Source organism: Indicator indicator, chromosome 20 (genome assembly GCF_027791375.1).
Source record: "Indicator indicator isolate 239-I01 chromosome 20, UM_Iind_1.1, whole genome shotgun sequence".
Lineage (NCBI taxonomy): Eukaryota > Metazoa > Chordata > Aves > Piciformes > Indicatoridae > Indicator > Indicator indicator.
In genome coordinates this window covers 2,496,587-2,519,124 of record NC_072029.1, presented here as the reverse complement: position 1 = coordinate 2,519,124, position 22,538 = coordinate 2,496,587, and the positions used below count along the sequence as shown (strand labels likewise).

General features: G+C 45.7%; 1 protein-coding gene across 1 annotated transcript in view; it reads left to right on the top strand.

The window, feature by feature from the left end:
• WNT9A (Wnt family member 9A) overlaps positions 1–14,029 on the top strand; it is a 56,051-nt gene extending 42,022 nt beyond the window's left edge. Inside the window, exons 3-4 of the mRNA XM_054390200.1 lie at positions 1,367–1,629; positions 13,556–14,029. Of these exons, the coding sequence (XP_054246175.1) occupies positions 1,367–1,629; positions 13,556–14,029 (737 nt within the window). The remainder of the gene's footprint in view (positions 1–1,366; positions 1,630–13,555) is intronic.
• Positions 14,030–22,538: the final 8,509 nt, after the last annotated feature.

The window sequence follows — 22,538 nt, the reverse complement described above, 5'->3', positions numbered from 1 at the left end:
ATAAATACTGCCAGGTTTGCTTTTTCTTCCTGGCTTTTATCATTAGAGCAAAATTACAAATGGCTCCATGCCTCAGTTTTCCTCTTGCAGTTGTTGCTGTTGCATCTCTGCAGGTGGGCATGGAGGTGTACAATAGGGTTGTGCACAAAAGGGCTGAGGGATAAGCTGCATTTTGAGGCATTTTAGTGAGGGGCTGCCTAGGGTGACAGGCACCACCTGCCCAGCCCTCAGGTGCCTTCTGTCATAAGAGCTTTGTTGGACTGGAGGAGGACCCAGTGGTTTTCTTCAAGGGGAAAGGGAAGAACAATGAGTGCTCAGGGTTTCTACCTCCACCATCAGGCTGGAAGTCTGATGGGCTCCTGCTCTGTGATATCCCTTTGGTAGAAATATTGCTGTACCATGGTGATGGTACTGCTCTGGTGAAACTGCACCTGCATTTACATTCTTGAATCCTGGATTGTGCCAGCCCTGCCTATCATTCCTTGCCATCCACTCTGTCCTTTACACCATCAGTGGTGTATGTAGAGCTCAGTGTGCTTTACATAAAGAAAACATGCACCAGTACAGGTTAGAGGCTGCCCTGCTGGAAAGCAGCTCCACAGAGAAAGACCTTGGAGTGCTGGTGGACAGCAAGTTCTGCATGGGACAGCAAAGTGCTCTTGTGGCCAAGAGAGCAAATAGGATCCTGACATGCATCAAGAAAAGTGTGGCCAGCAGGTCTAGGGAAGTTCTTCTCCCCGTCTACTCTTCCCTTCCCTCACCCCTGCAATCCTGTGTCCAGTTCTGGGCTCCCCAGTTCAAGAAAGACAGAGACCTGCTGGAGAGAATCCAATGGAGAGCCAAAAGGATGTTTAGGGGACTTGAGCATCTCCCCTGTGAAGAGAGACTGAGAGCCCTGGGGGTGGTTAGTCTGGAGAAGAGAAGACTAAGAGGAGATCTGATCAATGTCTATCAATATGTGAGGGGTGGGTGTCAGGAGGAGTGGGCCAGGCTCTTTTGGGTGGTGCACAGCAATAAGACAAGGAACAAGGGGTCCAAGCTAGAATATAGAAGATTTCACCTCAACATAAGGAGAAACTTCTTTACAGTAAGGGTGACAGATCCCTGGAACAGGCTGCCCAGGGGGGCTGTGGAGTCTCCTTCTCTGGAGACTTTCCAACCCCACCTGGATGCATTCCTGTGCAGACTCCCCTAAGTGATGCTGCTCTGGCAGGGGGGTTGGACCTGATGATCTCTTGAGGTCCCTTTCCAACCTCTAATACACTGTGATACTGTGAAAGCTCCTCTCATAATGGGTTCTGCCTTGCCCTCACCTTCTTTCTTTGCTCTAGCTGCAATTAAAGCCACCCCCTCCTCTGTGCTGCAGGTTTCAAGGAGACAGCCTTCTTGTACGCCATCTCCTCGGCGGGGCTGACACACGCCATGGCCAAGGCGTGCAGCGCGGGGCGCATGGAGCGCTGCACCTGCGACGAGGCCCCGGACCTGGAGAACCGCGAGGCTTGGCAGTGGGGCGGCTGCGGCGACAACCTGAAGTACAGCAACAAGTTCGTCAAGGAGTTCCTGGGGAGGAAGCCCAATAAGGACCTGCGAGCCAGGGTGGACTTCCACAATAACCTCGTGGGCATGAAGGTGCGAAGCAGGGCTGCTCGGGGTGGGGATTCCTGCTGCTGCTGCTGTTGTTGTTGGGGGAAATAACTTGGATGCAAAGTGGATGGAGCAAGCCTTCTAGAGTGATGATGTCTCAGTTGTGGGACTATGCCCTGGTTGTGTTGCTGTGCTTCAAGAGAAGGGGAAGGACAGGGAGAAATGTGAGGTGTGTGTGGTGTCCCTGCCCACGGCAGGGGGGTTGGAACTAGATGATCCTTGTGGTCCCTTCCTGACTGATTCTATGATTCTATGAAATGTAATGAAGTTCAACAAGGGCAAGTGTGGAGTCTTGCACCTGGGAAAGAGCAACCCCATGCAGCAGTATAGGTTGGGGACTGACCTGCTGAAGAGCAGTGAAAGGGAAAAGGACCTGGGGGTCCTAGTGGATGGAAGGCTGACCATGAGCCAGCAGTGTGTTCTTGTGGCCAAGAAAGTCAATGGCATCCTGGGTTGTATTAGAAGGGTTGTGGTCAGTAGGTCGAGAGAGGTTCTCCTCCCTCTCTAATCTGTGCTGGTGAGGCCACATCTGGAATATTGTGTGCAGTTCTGGGCCCCTCAGTTCAAGAAGGACCTCAGGGAACTGCTTGAGAGAGTCCAGTGCAGAGCCACAGAAATGATTAACAGAGTGGAACATCTTCCTTATGAGGAGACACTGAGGGAGCTGGGGCTCTTCACCTTGGAGAAGAGAAGGCTAAGAGGTGACCTCATTCATGGTTATAAATACTTAAAGGGTGAGTTCCCAGAGGATGGAGCCAGGCTCTTGTCAGCAATGCCCAATGACAGGATGAGGGGCAAAGAGTGGAAGTTGAGACAGAGGAAGCTCCATGGAAACAGAAGGAAGAATTATTTCACTGTGAGGGTGACAGAACGCTGGAGCAGGCTCTCCCTCTCTGGAGGTATTCAAGAGCTGCCTGGATGAGTTCCTGTGTGACCTGGTATAGGTGCTCCTGCTCTGGCAGGGGGGTTGGACTGGATGATCTCTCGAGGTCCCTTCCAGCCCCTAACATTCTGTGATTCTGTGAAAGGAAGGGGCTCTCCACCTTCTCCCATAATTCTTTTGGCTGTACCTAGCCTGGAGTTGCCCAAACACAAAAATCCCTTAGACTGGCCAGCACAGGTGCCTAGGATCAGTGTTTCATTGCCCCAACCTCGAAGAGGGACATACTGTAAGGCTATAAATAGACTTCCAGCCTTGTTATTGTCCGTGTGATTGGATGGAGGGTTGGGGCTGGGATGGGGGGACCTGGAGCTCCAGTTTCCCAGGCAAATGCAGCCCAGCCAGTTGTGCATTCTAGGAATCACCACCCCAGCTCAGTTGTTCCTGTGTGTATGCATAAAATGTCATTCCTTGTGACAGAGTTGGGGTATAAGAGAATGTCACCAGCGAGAGCTGGCCAGCAAAAGTCTCCCCCTCTCCCCACCACCAGATGCTCCTAGACAGCACTGAGATCAGGATTAGAAATATCCTGGATTTAGCTGGTGTCTGGCTTCAGCTGACAGCTTTCCTGCCTCTGGATTAAAAGGCTCAGTGCCTCTGAACTCCTGTTGCAGCTCTTTGGTGTGTGGAATAGGCTTTGCAGGGTGATGAAATTTGTTTTAATCCTTGTGGCTGGTTGTTCCCAAGGGCCTGTTCCAACTCTTTGGAGTTGGCTGGGTAGCAGATGGGGCTGAAAACGGAGAAGATGGTCCATGGAAGCTGTGATTTCATGCTAGAGATTTGCTCTGAGATGTCACAGCTCTCCTCCCTTTCCAAAGTCATATAATTCAGTCCCATCAAAACCTGCAAGGAAGAGGCGTTAGGTGCCATTGGCATGTTCTTGTAACTGCAAGGATATGTTCCTCCCAAAGGCAATGGGGCTAAAAAATTTGCCCAAGGAATTTGACCTAACTCCCAGTGCTCTTCAACCCAGTAGCTACAGGAAGGATGCCCATGTGGCTGAGACCCAGTCTTGAATGTAGCTTAGGTGTCTGCTCTATGCTATGTGACTTGGAGCTAAACCAGCTCCAGGGATGAGCTGTCTTAAGAGAGTCAATCTCTCCTTTCTTCATGCCTTTCTGTTCTGATCCCACTGAGTTCCCAGGGGACAGGGAGATGTCAGGGACTCTCCACCATCCTCTGCCTCCACCTTACTTGGCAGGGTCAGGCTCTAGTCACTGGCAGTGGTGTCTAAGCACTGGTGTAATATCTGCAGCTAAACAGCTGAGTAACAGTTGTGACGGTTGTCCAGACACCGAGAGCCCTCATGGCAATCCAAGTCAAAGACCTTTGCTGCAGGTCAGTGATCTGGTGTTCCTATTTTTGGCCTCCCACACCGTGTCTGAGTTGGGATTGCTGTCTGACAGCTTTCCTTGCCTATTTGCAGCACCACTTGAAAAGATTTCTCTGTTTCTGCTCCTGTGCCACAGTTCATTCCCTGTTGAGAAGGAAGGCTTTGGGAGGATGGTGGTTCAAGATCAAGTCCCTGTAGTCAAGCTGTGTGGGCTTGCAGCACTGGTACAGTATGGTTCTTTTAAGATGATGATCAGAGGTGTTGGTGTTGGAGATGAGGACTCAGGCTGCCTTTGGAATTTCAAGGTCAAAACTTGCAGCACTTGCTTCAGATTTCAAAATATTGGAAATTATTTAAAGCTTTAGCATTGACCTTTTTAGAATCATTGCATCATTTTGGTTGGAAAAGACCAACCATGGTCATGAAGTCAAACCTCTCTCTAACTGTACCACATCTGCTCCCCTCAGCACCACATCTGTGTCTTTTAAATACCTCCCTGGGGAGCCTGCTGCAGTGGTTGAGAACCCTTTCAGTGAAGAAATTTCTTCTAATACCCAACATAAACCACCCCTGGTACTACTTGAGGCCATTTCCTCTCCTCTCAGCATGCTGATGATGAAGCAGGAGATTGAAGCCAACACTCCTGAATTCCTGGTCCAGCACCTGCTGCCTTTTTCCTCTAAGCAAACCACACACATTTTGTGTCTGTTAGTGAAACCACACAAGCATGAACTGAAATTAGGCTAGGTGTAAAGAAGAAATATTTTACAATCAGGGTGGTGAAACACTGACACAAGTTGCCCAGTGAGGTGGTAGAAGCCCCTTCCCTGGAAAACTCCCAAGGCCACATTGGATGAGGTTTTGAGCAACCTGCTCTAGCTGAAGATCTCACTGCAGGTTGGTTGGACTAGATGACATTTAAAAGTCCCTTCCAACCCAAATTCTGTGAAACTTTTGTCCATTCTCAAACCAGTCCAAAACAGTGCAAAGACTCTTTTCCATTACTTTGGCTTGCTGCAGAAGCTTTCTGCAGTGCCAGCCTATGTTGGTGTACATTCAGTGGATATGTGGATGGCCATCTGTGTGTTTGAGAAAGCAGAGCAATATCTATTAAAAATACAGCCCAAGCTTGCTGATCCCTCACTGATTCTTAACAACACATAATCCTTCCCAACTGTGGCAAAAATGTATAAATACTCCCTTGAAACCCACCAGAAAAAAAAGGGACCTGTGCTTAACTGCCTGACTTGGCAACCAGCTCTGTAACCTTCTGGCCAACAGGGCAGTTTCTCCATGGTGTCACACTTGCAATCTGTGCATTTCTGTGAGCATGACATTATCCTATCCCACCTAGTTTTAGTGTCTCTTGGTAGATGTTCTCATTTAATTATTATTTTACTGTTGGTTTTCTTGGGTTTGTTGTTTTTTTGTTTTTTTGTTTTTTTTTCAACCAACCTTACTGGGCTGACTAACTAACTTTGCCACCACCAATGAAATAACCACTGCACATGTTGTGCCCATGATGCCTCACAAAGTTATATGATATGACCTCAATCACTAATGAAAGGCTGAGCTTGTCTAGTGTGAGGATGAGGTAATTAGACCAAGACTTCTCCAGCCTTCTCTTTATTGAAAAGTAGGAGCTCTGAATAGACCACTTATTAAAAAAGCAATTTCCCTTCCCTGGCCAAATCTGCTCTTGTTCATTCAGCTATTCTTTCAGAGGGGTCCTGGGTGGAGAGGAGGCTGTGTGTTGGAGGGATGTGTCTATGTCAAGGGGATAGGGGGGAGGTAGGGGGGTGGTGGGAGAAATCAACTGTATTAAAGCTCTATTGCCAGCAATGAAGTTTCTTGGTTATATTAAATGAAGCAGAGGCAGCCTTGCTAAAACTCTCCCTTTCTATGTCCTGCCTGCCTTGTACACACAAGTGCAGCCCTCTTTTGTAACCCATTAATGAAAAGTCGGAATATTAGAGCACTCAATTAGTTCCACTGGGCTCGAGTAAGTGATGTTTTAATTAAATTTGCCCAGTTTCTCAGCAAAGTATCATTAAACATGACTTTCCAACTCCCTCCTTGGAGCGTTGCTAAGTTTCTTAATCCCAGGAGTGCTGACCTCTTCCAGAGGTATGTCTGGTCAAGCATGTCTTACAGATCCAAGGGGCACTATTAAAGGGGGCTGCTGTTACCCAAGGAAAATACATAATTGTCATGTTCTCATTCCTTTTCCCTTTATCCTCCCAGAAGGAGGGACAAAAGCCAGCCTTTGCCTTCAGGACCCTGAAATCAGGGATAGACCACAGTCTTCTGGAGGGCCAGGAGTGTTTAGTGCAAAACTATGGTGTGGTAGAAATGGAGAACAAGAAAGTTCTTTCCCCCAAAACTGCCTTGAAGTGATATCCCTGTTGAAACTGCTTCCCTTCATAAGGCTGCTTTAATTGTTTTCATGCTATCAGCTCATGTCTTTCAGCTGCATGTTTCTGAAGGATCCTTGTCACCCTTGATGCAGGGTTCAAGTCCTGACCCATCCTGAGACATTTTATGCCTGCGTCTCAAACCATGTGGGATGCTCTGGAGAGGATAGTGGGAGGTGCATGGACTTCACACAGGGGTTGGTCTCTTTTCTCAAGGATCAAGTAAGAGGACAAAAAGAAACAGACTCAAGTTGCACCAGGGAAGGTTTAGGTTGGAAGGAAGTGGAGACACCATGCCTGGAGAGAGTTAAAGTGTGCAGATGTGGTGCTGAGGGGCATGGTTTAGCAGTGGCGTGGCAGGGTTAGATTGATGGTTGGACTTGATGATTCTAAAGGCCTCTTCCAACCAAAATTCTATGATTCTCCTTGCTGTTGACTTGCTTGTTTTGGAAGTCCATGTGAGGAATGGCTCTTCCCCTCAGGCAGTGCTGGCAGGGATCTGTCTCAAGGGCTGAACGTGCCTCCTGTGCTAGAGACGGACTCTCCATATCAGGTAGATGTTTGCCCAGCTATCATCTGTCTGAGGATCTTCAGGCTATCACATAACACGTTATTGGAGCATGCCACCCTCCTCATTTCTCTATCCCCATTTGTACAGAGGGGAAAACAAGACCCAGAAAGATTAAGTGACTTACTAAAGGTCACACTCAGGCGTAGCAAAGCAGAGGCTTGCACCCTGATCTCCTGTTGCACAGTGTTTACAAGCAGTGCCCATCATGGTTCCTACTAGCAAACATGATTCCAGTCAAACTCTGGTGTTTGAACAGACAAGTTTAAATGTCAATCCTCTTTTGCTGAACCCTCATAGCTGAAGAATTCCTCTTTCTAATCACAGAATTGTTTTGGTTGGAAAAGACCTCCAAGATCATAGAGTCCAACCATCAACCTTAGTCCACCACGGCCATTAAGCCACATCCCAAGGTACAATGGCCACACATTTCTTGAACACTTCCAGGGATGGTGACTCTATCACCTCCCTGGGCAACCTATTCCAATGCCTGATCAAACCCATATGATCTTACTAACAATGTTGCTGCATCCAGGAAAAAAAAAAAAAGAGATATAATACATCTTTAAGGCAGTTTCTGTCAGGGTGTATTTCAAGTGAAATATTTGCTATCACACTTTAGTGAGGTGCAAATCAAGCCTAGCAAACAGCCACCTCTCTGAGCCTGCCTCCTGACTTTGTATGCTCAGCTCAGCTTACAGGGCCACCAGTAGTATTAATTGCTCCAGGTTATGACAGGTAGGAATGCACAAGCGTGTCCTTTGGGTTTTTCCCTTCCTTCTTTCAGGCTGAGCCTGACTCAGCCAAAAATCTTTCAAAGGTCTGGAAATCAACACGTTGAAAAAAAATTGCTTGGTATATCCCATCAGTAATTGCAGTTGGTTGTTTATGTGGAGCTTTCTTAACATGTGAAGCACACTTGGAATATCGAAGGGGGGGAAAAAAAACCCCAAACTTTTAAAGTTCTCAATTTGAAATCAGGTTCTGTGTTTAAGTGTCTGCATTTTAATGCATATTTTGCTAAAATAGGAGTGTTCATGTTATTAAGGAGGGTGAGGTAGTGAGAAGGGGGAAAAAACAATTTGAGGACAATCTCAGAAGAGTGTTTTTCAACAAGATAGAATCAAAAAAGGGAACAAAAAAGAAAAGAAAACTTCCAATGATCTGTCAAGCTTGTATCATTCAACCAATAGTGATGCCAGAGGAGTGATGGTGAGACACTGGAAAGGGCTGTGCAGTGAAGTAGTGGATGCCTCAGCCCTGGAAGTGTTTATGACCAGGCTGGATGAGGCTTTGGGTACCCTGGTCTAGTGGATGTGTCCCTGCCCATGGCATGGATGCTGATATTAGATGATCTTTAAGGTTCCTTCCACCTCCAGCCATTCTGTGATTAAGAGACAAGCCTGGTCTTCTGGTTGTTTGGGCACTGTGAAGAAATGGGGACCATGGCTGCTGTCCAAACAAATGAGAGAATAAGGTGTTTTAAAGGTCCTTTCCCATCTAAATATGCCTATGATAACTAAGCCTTATTTAAATTGAAGGAGGGCACGTGTATAGAGGATGGAAGGGATTTGATTCATAGAGAAGCATCCCCAAGGCCTCTCTAAAGGAAGGCAGGAGAAAGGGCAAGCTTTTTCCTGGGTGAGCTGCTTCTCTAAGGAGGTTCCTCTGCTCCCTCCTCTTCCCCCAAACCATAGCAAATGGTTTGAAGCCTTGGAGCCTCAGACCAGCCATGACGACAGCTTAGTTATAGCAGAGGAATTCCCACGGCTGCGCGGCCGCTTCGGCCTGCTCCTGCTGCTCCTGCTGCTGCTGCTGCTGCTGCTGCTGCCCAGACAAGAGTTGTCTGAAAAGCCACTGCCAGAGCCCCGTGACCCAGCTGGGAATGAATGGGAATCTGTCCTCGGCGTTTCAGCTAAAACACTGAGAAATTGTGCGTTGCAGCATGTCTGAGACTGATCTTTACAGGGGCACTTAGTCTGAGCTTCGTAGCAAGCCATTGTTGTGGGGAAGGATTACATGTTGCATAGCAATGCTCTGCTGTGATCCCTTCTCCCCATGGCTCTCGTAAAGCCATTTGAGCAGGAGGTCCTGCAGTGCTATCTAATTTCCTCTTAGCAGCAAGCACCAATAAAGGCAGTTTGGTCTCTCTCTGTCATAACTGTGGTTTGTGTTTCTAAGTAAAGCAAATTTGCTCAAAGATTATGATTTTCCTCTCCTGTTTGAGGCCACCAGACCAGGTGCTTGTTCAGGGGAGGGTGGGAGGACATCATTTTGTTGTGTGGTGCTATCCTTGACCCACTAGTTGTCTTTGATCAACTTCCCTTTCATGCTCTCCAAAACATAGAGCACAACATGGATTCAAATGCACACTTGTGGTGTTACTCTTGAGTTACTACATCCCTGCTGATTTGTAGCTTTGACAGAGCACTGGACCAGGCTGTCCAAAGAGGTTGTGAAGTCTCCTTCTCCAGAGATTCAAAACCCACCTGGATGTGATGCTGTGCAACTTGCTCTAGTTTAACCTGCCTTAGCAGCTGGGTTGGACTACATGATCTGCAAAGGTCTCTTCCAACTCCTAGCATTCTGTAATTCATAGAATCATAATTTGGGTTGGAAAAGACCTTAAAGATCATCTACTTCCAACCCTCTGCCATGGGAAGGGACATCTGCTATGGTAGTTGTAGTATTTTAGGCCATAGGGAGCAGGAAATATTTTGTGCTTTACATTTATACTATTACATTTTTCTTCACATTATGAAGAGACAGAAGAAGCATGTACTTGGTGATGGTATTCAAGAGAGCTCCAAGCCTATGCAGGGTGAAGGCAGATCAGACTGAACTGTGTGATGTGACTTGGAAAGAAAACAGGAGCTACCTGTGGCTCTTGAAATAAGCTTGTGTTAAAGTTTTCTTCTGCCTTGTGGATGCTAGACTTTTTTTGGTAATAAAACCTAAGTTATTCTGTCCTGGAAGTCCCTCTAGGTTTGAAAACATGATCTAGACATTTACCCATTTCTCCCAGGGCTCAGCCAGGAAAGATTTCTCCCAACAATGCTCCAAGCAACTTGCTGACTTGGATAAGTTTTGCTCTGCTTCTTGGAGGAATGAGTTGGATTTAAATGTCTCTGACAGGAGCCTGCAACGAGAGGAGGAAAGTCAATGTGGAAGCTGGGGAACAAGACAGGAAACAGAAAGGCTTTGCCAAGACTCATTTGGCTCGTGGGTGGTTAGGGGCCTTTAGGCAGGAGTTCTCCATTGTGCGTTGCCTTGAGTAGCTGCATCATGTCTGACAGCAGCAGTGGGGGCTGGCTGGGGGTTCTTGTTTGCTAGGATTTTCACTGTAGCTGCCTCATAACTTTCTTGAGCCCTTTCAGGGAGAAGGTTCATGGGGCAGTTGGGATGTACCACACTTGCAGAATAGCCAAGTTCACATGTTGGTGCATGCATGCATGAGGATGAGGACAATGGAAACCTTTTATGTTTTTGTCCAGCTGGATGTTTTCTGTGATTGTGTGTGATCCCAGAGGGTGGGATTCTGCTGACAGGTTAGACGCACCTCAGTTTAGACATTTGTGTAAGCTGAGCTCCTCAGCTCCTGTTAGCAGAGGTGCAGTCAGCACAGTTGGTGAAGTCTGAAGACCTCCACCAGTGCTTCAGTGGAGCACATGCAAATGTCTGCTTCAGTGCAGGATCCTCTACCTGCTTTGGCACCGTGAAGTCAGATGGGAGTTTAGAGGTGGTCCTCAAATGTAGGCTTTTAAACTCAAGCATCTGCCTCAGTGAGGTCAACCCTGGCTGGCTGATGTGATTCAAGTGCCTAAGCCTACATGCCTACCCCTGACTGACACTCTGCTGCCATCTGCTAGCTGCCAATCCATCAGGATCTGGGTTTCCAACACGTGTGGTGCCATATCTACTACCCCAATGTGGGTGCCTTGGATATACTGCACCTGCAATGTCAACCCTCCCACTGAGCTCTGGAGGCAGCTCCTGACCAGAACTGCCCTGTGTCCAGGTTCCCTTCCTGCATTTCCTGCCTCTGTGTTGTCCACCCAGCCCCAAAGGCTGTGCACAGGAGCCCAGCTACCAGCTGAGCCAATTCTTGTTGGTTTCTTGCTTTCCCATTTCCTGCACACTGGTGGTCGTCTCCATTCCCAGGTGGAGCAGATGCGGATGGGCTGGCAGGGAGGTGGAAAAGTTGAGAAAAGCCTGAACTGATGAATGACTTCAGTGTGCAGCCCTTCTGCAAGTATCTCAGCAATGCTGCCCAGTTTGCCGATGGGCTGGGCGTGAAATCAGGTCTAGGAGCTTTGTTTCACACGAACTCAGCGCTGGCTTTTGGACACCCAGTGAAAAGTGACTTTCCAGAAGGGACAGGGCGGGTGAGGGTGGTTGTTTTTCTTCTTCCCTGGGTGTTGGAACGTGCTCTGTAGGCTCTGCTCTACCGTTGTGGGATTTCTCGCAGAGTTGGCGAGACGCTTTGGCACGCAAAGCGTGACAGCCCCTAGCCAAGCCCGGCCAGCTGAGTACTAGAAGCAGCTACACTTCTCCCTCTGTAACCCACCACTTGTTTGAATGCTACTGTGTGTTACTGGCTCGCATTTTGCAAAGGTCTGGGCTGTCACAGGAATGAAGTGTGACCGCTGGGTTGGCTCTGCGGAAGGCTGCCTGTTATGCAGAGTGTCTTTCTAAAAATGTCTCTGTAATATCAGGATTGGGCCAGACCCCAATTCTGAGTCCATGACCTATTGCACCGTTTGCACATGGTGCTCAGCAGGACCCATCCAGCCAAATCATTAAGAACCGGATGGTCAGGAAGTGGCCTGGAGCCAGCCTTCTGCTGTCACGAGGCCATAATATGGGCAGGTGCCATCATGGGCAGACAGAGGCAGGGGGGGGAAGATTTATTTTCTTGTGTAGACACCATAGATGCCCGAAGTCAGGGCTCTTTCAGTTGACAGGAGGCAGCTCTATAAAACAAACTCTGCTCTAATCTGCTGTTTTTAAGGGCTGGTACCTTCCCCACTTACAGTCAAGATGTAACCTGGGTTTGGAGGAGGGAGAGTGAAAACTTTAAATATCTGTTTATAACCTGTGGACAAAACGCAGGTTATCTGTGACTGCCCAAATAACACACCTGCTCTCATGTTGCTCAGGGAGGACTCCCAGGAATAGATCTATCTCTGGAGAAGGTAGAGGAGAACAGGTTGTAGTGAGGTGGGGGTTGGTCTCTTCTCGCTAGTATCAGGTGATAGAATGAGAGCAAATGGCCTGAAACTGTGCCAGGGGAGGTCTAGGTTGGAGATTAGGAAAAAATTCTTTGCTGAAGGAGTGGTCAGGCATTGGAACAGGCTGTGCTGGGAGGTAGTGGAGTCACCATCCCTGGAGCTGTTCAAGAAACGTGTGGACATGTCACCTGGGGTCATGGTTTAATGGCCATGTGATCTTAGTTTGATGGGTGGACCTGATGATCTTAGAGGGCTTTTCCAACCAAAACAGTTCTATGATTCTATGATTCAGACCTTGTTTATAAGGAGATGGCTTCTGTGCTGTGACATCTCTTTACTGTGGCTTGATTTGAAATGGATGGGATTCATTGTTTGACATCAGCCAAATGATGGGTCCTTTACAGCACCCAGGGGGATGTTAGCACACATCAGAGTGGTAGGGGTTGGAAGGGACCTCTGGAGATCATCTTTGTCTCTCTCCAAGATGAATGACCATTGATTCTGTGCTTCAGTAAAGAGGTGATTGGCCAGCAAGCAATAAGGCTCTTTGTTTTTAAAGGCATGTGCAGGTGGCTTCACTGCCAGCAGAAAATAAATTGGCAGCTCCTTTTGAAAGGGACTTACCACACTCCAGAATATGATCCTGAACACAGGTTGGAGAGGCAGAAGCTACCTGGATTTTTTTTTTTTTGAGCTGCTATCTTTGGTGATGGTGTTTCAAGCTGTTCTCAAGGAGTTGTCTCAGCTACAGAAGGATTTTTCTCCACTCAAGTGGACTGGGTGGGATGCTGTGCCTGGTTGCTGCTGGTGGAAACATCACAGCTTAACCATGTTTCTACTGAGCCTGTGCTGCTAACTTGGAGGAACGTGACTCTAAGGTGATATCCTGTGTGTTGTGGTATGGAGAGGGTTCCTACCATCCACACTCATGTTCTGGAGCCTGTGCTACTATAGCTGTGTCTTTGTGTGTGCTACAGCAGTGATCTCCCTCTTTTCTCCACTAAACCAGCTCCTTCCACTTTTGTTACATCTTATCTTCTTGTTCTCATCAAAACAGATAAGTAGGCATGAAATTATATGTCAATCTCTTAGTTGCATCATAGCTTCACACCTCTGTGTAGAAGTGTGCCAGCACCAGACAGCCTTTGAACACTTTGATGGTATTATTAACTAGCTAATAATATTCTGGCAGGTAAATGTCACATTCCTGGAAACTGGGATCCTTCCAAAAAAAGATATTTCCTGTAGTGTGTGTTTTCTGTCCTTCAATGGGTAGTTTTGGTGTTGTCAACTTTGAGTTCCAGAAGTGTTTTCTAGCAAATGTGTTGGGTTTTTTGTTCTGTTTTGTTTAGTTTCTTTTTTTTCTCTCTGCCTTGATTCCTTCCTCAGTAACTGATCTTCTTCTGGGGCCATATGTGTCTGCAGGTCATCAAAGCTGGAGTGGAGACAACCTGCAAATGCCACGGGGTGTCTGGATCCTGCACTGTCAGAACGTGCTGGAGGCAGCTCTCTCCATTCCACGAAATAGGGAAGCAGCTGAAGCAGAAGTACGAGACATCGCTCAAAGTGGGCAGCACGACCAACGAGGCCACGGGAGAAGGAGACATCTCCCCGCCCAAGAAGTCCATCCCTGGCCACAGTGATCAAATCCCAAGGACTACGGATCTCGTCTACATTGACGACTCCCCCAGCTTCTGCATGATGAGCAGATACTCCCCCGGCACCTCGGGCAGGAAGTGTTACAAAGACAAGAACTGCGACAGCATCTGCTGCGGGCGAGGGCACAACACGCAGAGCCGGGTGGTCACCCGCCCCTGCCAGTGCCAGGTCCGCTGGTGCTGCTATGTGGAATGCAAGCAGTGCACCCAGAGAGAAGAGGTTTACACCTGCAAAGACTGATGGGTCTCGATGGCAACCCTCGGGGACGGGCGCTGGTGATCTATGAGAACTGCATTATGGAGACAAACAGGGTTTGAGTGACCTTCTGGGAGCTGAAAGCTATGCTGAGACATAAGCACTTTGTAGGGTACAGGTGACCCAGCTGTGTTGCTGTTTTGTTTTTTGGGTTTTTTTTTTTTTTCTTTTTTTTTTTTTTTTTTTTTTTGGTTTGTGGGGCTTTTTGGTTGTTGTTGTTTTTCATTTTCCTGCAGACTGAATTTTAATGAGGTCCAACCATGTGGAAATAAGTGCCTGGGTTAGACACCAGCGTGACCTTCACCTTCGTCGTCTGCGCAGTTTGACACACCGTGGGACTTTGGAACATCTTCATTGCTTCATCAATCCTCCGTGGACTCCTGGGCTAATACATTCTCCTTGGCATAAATAACCTCTACTACTTGAGTCCTGAGAATTACCCAACTACTTCAGAGAGCTAAGCAGATGCAAAAGAAAGATCTTTCTGCTTTGAACGTGATGGAAGGGGAAGTGGCCACGTGTTCCCCTTCTGAAACTGGAGAGAGGTGTGTGAGGTGAGCAGGAACAGACCTGGTGGTTCCTTCAGTGGAGTTTCTGCACATGGAGCAAACAAGGCCCTGACAAAGACACCCACTGGGAGGAGGGTAAACCTGGTAACGACAGCTTCCTATCCCCATCTTTTGATCACAGCTCAACAAATGTTGGGTCCACTATGCTGCAGACATATCAAACACCCAAGAAAGAGGTTGGGAAGATGGTAGAAAATCAGAAGTGCCTGTCCCCTTCAGTCCAATCATATGTTGTTGTTTTAAAACAATTTCTTCAGATGCAGTTTCTTTAGCACTATCTCTGTCTTAATTTTAATTTTAAAAGAACCACTAAATAATTTTGGTTTATTTTCACTTTCTGCATGATGTTTTTTTCCTCTCTCCCTCTTCCCACCTCTTGTTAATCAAATGCACCCTGTGGTAACTGCTTCAGAAGTCATGATGGGAACTTGTTTTAGCCTTATGCCAGCTGAATTTGGATGTTTTAGAGCAGGACACAAGAAATCTGGGCACATCATGGGGCAGGGTGCTGTCTTGCATTGTACAGCAGCCATTGTGGACTGGATCAGACCTCAGGAGGAGTTGACTTTTCTTTTACTAGGTCATCATTCCATTTACTCTAAACCATGGCAGTGGTACATGACACAAGCTGTATGTAAACCCCATGACCTTAAGATTAATTATTAATTATTTTTTTTTTTAACCACTAGATTGAGAACTGTATATTAAAAATACAACTGCTAAATGGTAACCAGCTGTGGGGTTTGGAACAGCCAGTTTGATGCAGAGACAAACTGTCAAGTGGCTGGAGAAGCCAGCAAGTGACTGCAGGGGTAGGTGGATCTGATGCTGTGGAACAGATGACAGCCTTCAGCATTTCATTTCTTTATCTTTGAAGAGGATACTTGGCAATCCAGGACTTGATGAGGCCATAGCCTTCAGTCATGCAAAAGTGGATTGGAAGCAGCCAGTGAATGCCTCAGTGGAGCTTTCTAAGGAAGTGCTGGAGAGCAAAGGGCATTTTATTTTATTTTATTTTATTTTTGGTATCAGTTTTTCCTCATCCCATAGTAGCAATTTCCACCAATTTTCTAGAAGCCATCGATCTCGTTCTCAAAAGAGGAAAGCTGGCTGGAATTCTTCAAGCAGTACATGTTAACCAGCCAAAAAGAGAGCAGTTTTCCAAGAAGGACCATTACTTCTCAAGCTGTAGTTTTTCTTTTATTTTCCTTTTACTTCCCCCCTCCCCCCCCCCCCCCCCAAATAGTAGCCACTAATGTTTAAGCTGTTCATGTGCATCTACTGGGAGGAGTAAAGATATATTCGCTTTGTTCTTGGTAACAAATACCTGCAATCCAGCCTAGCTCATGGGCATCAAATCTTGAGGTGGGGGGCACAGGGAGGAGGGACAGGATGTTGCTGTTAATAGCTCTTTGGTCCTGCTGTTTCTTTTTTTTTTTTTTTTTTTTTTTGATGTTTGCTTCTTTGCTGTAGGATTCTGGAGGTTGAGGCAGTGCTGGAGAAGGAGGAATCCACACAGGGTGTTTGTCCCTTCCACCACAGTGGTGGTGATGGTGTGTTCAGTGCAAAAGGTTGGCAGGAGAGTCTCATGGCTTCTAAGAGAATGCACTGCTTCCAAAGTCACCCATGAGCAGTTTATCTAATGGTTTAAAAAATAAACTGACTAGAAACCTACTCTTTGGTGTGTGCATGTGTGTATATAGAGATATACACGCAAGCTGACACATAAATCTATGTATAAATATTGAATGAACCTTTATTTATTGTAAAGCCCTTCAGAAGGACCTTCTTATGGTTTTAATGTGGTATTATGTTAAATTCTCTTTCTCCTTCTGTCTCTCTCTCTCTTTCTCTCACACGTGTGCAAACTCACTGTTACATTTTTTTGTGTGTACTAGACTAGCTCTTCCCCTTCAAAGTAAAGCCAGATCCAAACCTGTTCAGGATTTTGGGGTCTGAATTAAACCTGGACAATGCTTTATGTTGGAAGGGACCTTTAAAGGTCAACTAGTCCAACCTCCCCTATAGTCAGCAGGGACATTTCTGGTTCCATTCTTTCTAAGCAAGCAAACAAAAATTAATACTAATTTTGTCTTCATTAAAGAGTGGGCCACAATTTATGTGCATTACTATTATTATTATTATGTTGTTGTTGTTGTTATATTTAAACCATGGGCCTCATTTTCCTTCTTCTCACTGGTGTCTCTGTCTCCATTGACCTCGCTGGAGTAACTCCACATTGCACTGGTGAGAGAGGAGAATGAGGCCCCAGATGTAGAAGAGAAGGCAGAGTTGGCTTGGATGTCACTGCAGAGAAAAATGCCAGGGTTGGATGGGATGGGGAATAGCTTGGTGAGATTGGAAATGGGGAGGGGGGGAGAAAGAGAGAGAGGCAATAAGGCTGTCAAAGATTGACTACAAGAAAGCAGCAAAGAGTGAATGAACTACTGAGTGAAAGAGCTCTTCTGTGTATAACTCAGGCACTGAAGCCTGAGTGCTTTCTGTTAAGTATTTAAAAAACAAACAAGCAATCAAACAAAAGGAAAAAAACAAACACAACAAAGCCAATCAAAAATACAAACAAAAAAAGCAAACAAAAAAAGCAAACACAAAACTTAACAAAAAGCAAACAAAAGGAAAAAATAAAACACAACAAAGCCAAACAAAAATCCAAACAAACAAAAAACCCAACCAAAAAAACCAAAACCAAAACTCAACAAAAACCAAACAAAACAAACCAAAACCCCAATAACAAAATGACACAAAAAACCCAACAACCCTCCCCACAACCTCTCCCCCCACCTCTCCCAAATTGTATTTATATTAATGTGGATATATTACTTGCCTGTTATATATTGTAAATAGCAAGGCTTATTCTCCTGTGGTTAAAAAAAAAGGAAAAAAAAAAGAGAAACAAAACAAAAAAACCCAAACCAAAATAAACTCTAAATAGCTAAATAGTAGCCAGGCACATGTGTTAAATGTATAGGCAGTGTATAAAATATACTAACACTCTGCAATCAGGAGAAAATTGGCTTCTTGGCCTTTTCACCTAGGGTGGTAAAATAGATGTGGGTTATTTCTCTTCTTCCCCCCTCCCTGTGTTGTGTGTCTTTGGTGTGTGTATGTTTAGTTCTAATGTTTTCCTACATTTGCCTTATCTTTGAAGAAAGAACAGGGTGGGGGGAAAGCCTCATTTTGGAAGAATCCAGTGGAGTTTGAGTGGGATGGAACAAGCACTCTGGGACGTGGTTTAATGGCCATGGTAGGGTTTGGGCAATGGTTGGGTTTGATGATCTTAGAGGTCTTTGCCAACCAAAACAGTTCTGTGATTCCAGGAGGTGCAGTTGGTAGAAAAGATGCCAAATTTCCTCAAAACACTCTAAAGTGCTTGATGTGGGTCTTTTGCTGGTGATAGATGCTTTGGAATTGAATTAACCCATGGAGCATGGGGCTTGTGCTTCTCCTTGCATGAGTTCACATAACCTTAGATGAGAGGCCCTGGAGTCCTCCATAAAACATTGGGTAGTAGCCTACAAACCCCTCTTGGTTCCAGCTGTATGAGATTGGATTTTTCCAGCGAGGCTAATTCTACCACCACACCATTTGATCTCCAGCACAATTCAATCAAATTGGTCAGTGTTGTAAAACTACTACAAGAGTGGATTTGGGATCCTGAATCTCTCATGGTTGTCATTCATGGGAAGGACAAAAAAAAAAAAAATGTGCAAAGCAACTTTTCAACTTTTCCCCTTTTCTTCCCTCCTCATCCCCCAGAGAATCATTTTTTGCAGCAGATGTAACTGGAGAAGGATGGACAGGTGGAAGAGAGGTCTTTGGTTTCTCATCCTCTTTCACACCCCCTGTCCCCCCTTAAATATGTCAAAATGTTGTTCTCCTAAACTGATCTAGCAAGACTTGTGAGATCAGTTTTGGGGTTGGGGAGGGGGTGCAACCATTATTTATAGAACTTTTTAATTATTTTTATCTTTTTTTTCTTTTTTTTTTTTTTTTTAAAGAGAAGTTAGCTGATGGAAGAATATTTTTATCGAATAGTGCATTTAGTTATGTCAGAAATATATTAAAAATAAATATATGATATTTTTGTAAACAAGGCAAACTGGAAATGTTTGCTGTTTTATATTATTAGAATTTTCTATTAAAAGAAATAATAATAATAATAATTAAAAAAAAAGAGACCCACAGAAATAATTGTTGCACCCATCATCTGTTGTGTGTTTTTTGTTGTTTTTTTGGGGTTGTTTTTTGTTGTTGTTGTTGTTTTTTAAACAAGCTTCTGTGTGGCTGACTCATAGATGCCGGATGTGGAGACATGCAAAACAAGTCCTAAACATTACGTTCTCCCTTGTCTTCCAGCTCTCAAAAGCCTCCAGTTGGTGAAACAAGCAGTGCTTAATCAAAGGGGCTTTGTTTTTCTTTTGGCTTCTTGACACTAAAAATGAGTTCTGATGAATGAGTAGCTTGAAATACAAAATCTTCCCCCAAAACTCCATTCTTTAGTTGTGCCATCCCAGTCCTGAGATGTTTCTGGCTGGAAGAAAGCCAAAGCCTATGAGGTTTTTGCCATTGATCTCAGTTGGCCTGGGAAGAACAACCCTAAAAAGGGTGAATGAGTAGCTTGAAATACAAAATCTTCCCCCAAAACTCCATGACTGTTTTTCTTTAGTTGTGCCATCCTGGTCCTGAGATGTTTCTGGGTGGAAGAAAGCCAAAAACTAGGAAGTTTTTGCCATTGATCTCAGTTGGCCTGGGAAGAACAACACCTAAAAAGGTTGTTGAGGTCGGGGGGGATAAAATAATCAAATCTGAAGTACATGAGAAGGTGCAATGAAAACGACCAAATTCCAGACTTGATTTAACACCAGCAATTTTTATCTGGTTGAATGGGGTAGAATGAAAGTTAAGGAGCTGGGAAGTTGGGCTGCTGCAGATCAGGAAGCCTGCTGTTCACCTTTGGAAGCAGGGGATGAGCTATGGACCATCTTTTTTTTTTTTTTTTTTTTTTTTTTTTTTTTTTTTTTTTTTTGTTGTTGTTGTTCAAAAGAGCTTTTTGGAATTGCTGGTTTGGAGACCTGAAATAATTTCTGAGGAGTTTGTTTTTTTGTTGTTGTCATCAGCCAGCTCGTTCACATCTGCCTCCCTTCAGCCCAGGTCACGAATTTCTTTGTTAATTGTTTGTCAGCTGCCCTTGTTTTAGCCAACATGCACTAGGTTGGTTTGGCTGTGGTAGGGTTGGATGAGAACCCGGATGAAGGGACAGATTTCTCAAGGGTACTTTCATGGAGTGGATGCTGCTTAAGGTAATTTTCTGCTGGATTACAGTGCCTGTGAAAAATTCCTCAGTTGATGGCGCAGTAAAATTAGGTCTGTTCTGTTCTCGACAAAACAGGTGCAGCAAAGCTCCTTCTTCCCCTTTTATTTGGCTCTGTGTCCACATCTGTTGGGTTGAGTCTGGCTTCTGTGGTCAGCTTGTCCTGGCTTTCAGGATGCTAACTAGGTGATGACTTTTGGAGAGCAAGATTCCTCCCCACATGAGAAATTTGTGCCTTTTAGGAGCAGCAGTGCTGGTCTGACTTGGAAGAGGCTCAGTGTGGCACAGGATCAGGGCTGTGGAGATCTGGGAACTTCAGTCTGGAGAAGAGAAGGCTCTGAGGTGACCTTCCTGTGGCTTCTCAGTATCTGAAGGGGGCTACAAGAAAGCTGGGGAGGGATTTTTTTAGGATATCAGGGAGTGACAGGACTGGGGGGAATGGAATAAAGCTGGAAGTGGGGAGATTCAGACTGGATGTGAGGAAGAAGTTCTTCCCCATGAGAGTGGTGAGAGCCTGGAATGGGTTGTCCAGGGAGGTGGTTGAGGCTCCATCCCTGGAGGTGTTTGCAGCCAGGCTGGATGAGGCTCTGGCCAGCCTGCTGTAGTGTGAGGTGTCCCTGCCCATGGCAGGGGGGTTGGAACTGGATGATCCTTGTGGTCCCTTCCAACCCTGACTGATTCTATGATTCTATGATTCTATTAAAGCAGGCAGGATTAGAGTCATGGATGTTGCCATTCAATAGCTTTTAGATCTATTTTTTTTTTTCACTGCTGAACATCAGATTTCAGTAATCTATTTGTAAGTTCCAAGAAGCAGAATATTCCTGAACAAAAGTCAAAAGGAGGTGGTGGAAGCCTCATCCCTGGAGGTGTTTAAGGCCAGGCTGGATGAGGCTCTGGCCAGCCTGCTGTAGTGTGAGGTGTCCCTGTCCATGGCAGGGGGGTTGGAACTGGATGATCCTTGAGGTCCCTTCCAACCCTGACAATTCTGTGATTCTAATGTCTTGTATGTGTGGTTGGAGAGGAAAAGCAAATTTAGCTCTGGCATTATGGTGGGCTTCCTGTAGCTACATTTCTTCAGAGGCAGGGAATGAGTGGGGTGCAAATTAAGACCATGAGTGGTTCAGACCTATAAAATTCAGCAGTCTGTCAGGGAATGCATGTGAGTAATGGATTTTCTTTAGTTGTTGATGAATGTTTTCAGAAATGGACAAAACCCCTTCCCAGCAGCTTTGGGTAAGCTGATTCAAAAGGAGAGGAGAATCCTGCCTCACCAGGTCCTCCCTTTCATCCCAGGGTTGCTCAGGAAAGCTGGGAGCAATGCTGACAGGCTCTGTGTAGTAGGTCATTTACTGTGGGCATAGTGTCTCACCCCTTAGATAAGGAGTCCATGGTCTGCTATCAGTGTAGACATCTCCAGAAGGTAGTTTGGCTCATATGGAGGCATCAGTTTTGCCCAGGTGACAATAAAAGGGGGTAAAAATGGGGACACCCAGGTTAATAGAGATCGATAGAGGTGGAGATGAATTCAGGACTAAACAGGGTATATGTGGACAACCCTGGCAGCAGCCCTTGGGCATGGGCACACCTGAAATGGCAATCACCAAGCCAGCACAAGAAGTTTCCCTTGTTCCACCCCAGCCTCTAACAATGCCCTAGGAGGCCTGAATGTAAAGTGTAGGATTTGTTTTGCACACTTTGGATGGCATTTCCTTTTAAAGGTAGGTGGGAATACTAACATGAAGGATTAGTGGTTTTTCTTCCTTTTTATTTTTTTTTCCATTTTGTTTTTATTTTCCAATGTCTTATGGGAGCCTAAGTTATTTTTCTCTACCTCATATGTACAGCTTGTAGGTATAAATCTGATTCTGAGTGACTGTTGAGAATGTATTTAAGTTATTTAACATCTTTGTATAACAAAAAAAAAAAAAGAAACAAAAAAAAAAGCCAGAACAAATGAAACAATAAATGTATTTTAAATTATAATTGAAGTGTGCTCCTCTTTCTTCACATCTGTTGGAAAAGGTCTGCATTCAGTGGTTGCAGCAACTCCTGCCACAGAAGCTCAACATGGTGAGGGTTGGAAGGGACCTCTGGAGATCATCCAGTCCAACCCCCCTGCTAAAGCAGGGCACCCACAGCAGCTTGCCCAGGGTCACAATGGCCAGGGGGGCTTGAAATCTCTCAGAGAAGAAGACTCCACAACCTCTCTGGGCAGCCTGCTCTGGTGCTGTGGTAGCCTCAGAGTAAAGTTTTTCCTCATGTTTAGGTGGAACTTTCTGTGTTCTAGTTGGCACTTGTTGCTCCTTGTCCTGTCTCTGGGCACCACACTCCTAGGGTGTGCAGCTAGAAGCTTGTAAGAGGTTCAGGCAAGTCCTTACTGCTTTCTAAGCTACTTTCTAAGCTCTTGTTTATCAGATTTTACTAATTTCTTAAGCTTCCCTACATCTCAGCACACCCCTAGAGGCAGGCTGAAACCATCTCCTTGCAAAGACCTCGCAGTGGCCCTAAGGAAAGCAATGGGAGGGAAGGGGGAAGGAAGGAAACCTGTTCCTTATTTTTCTGGAGGTGAAGTCCCTCGTTTGATAGTTTT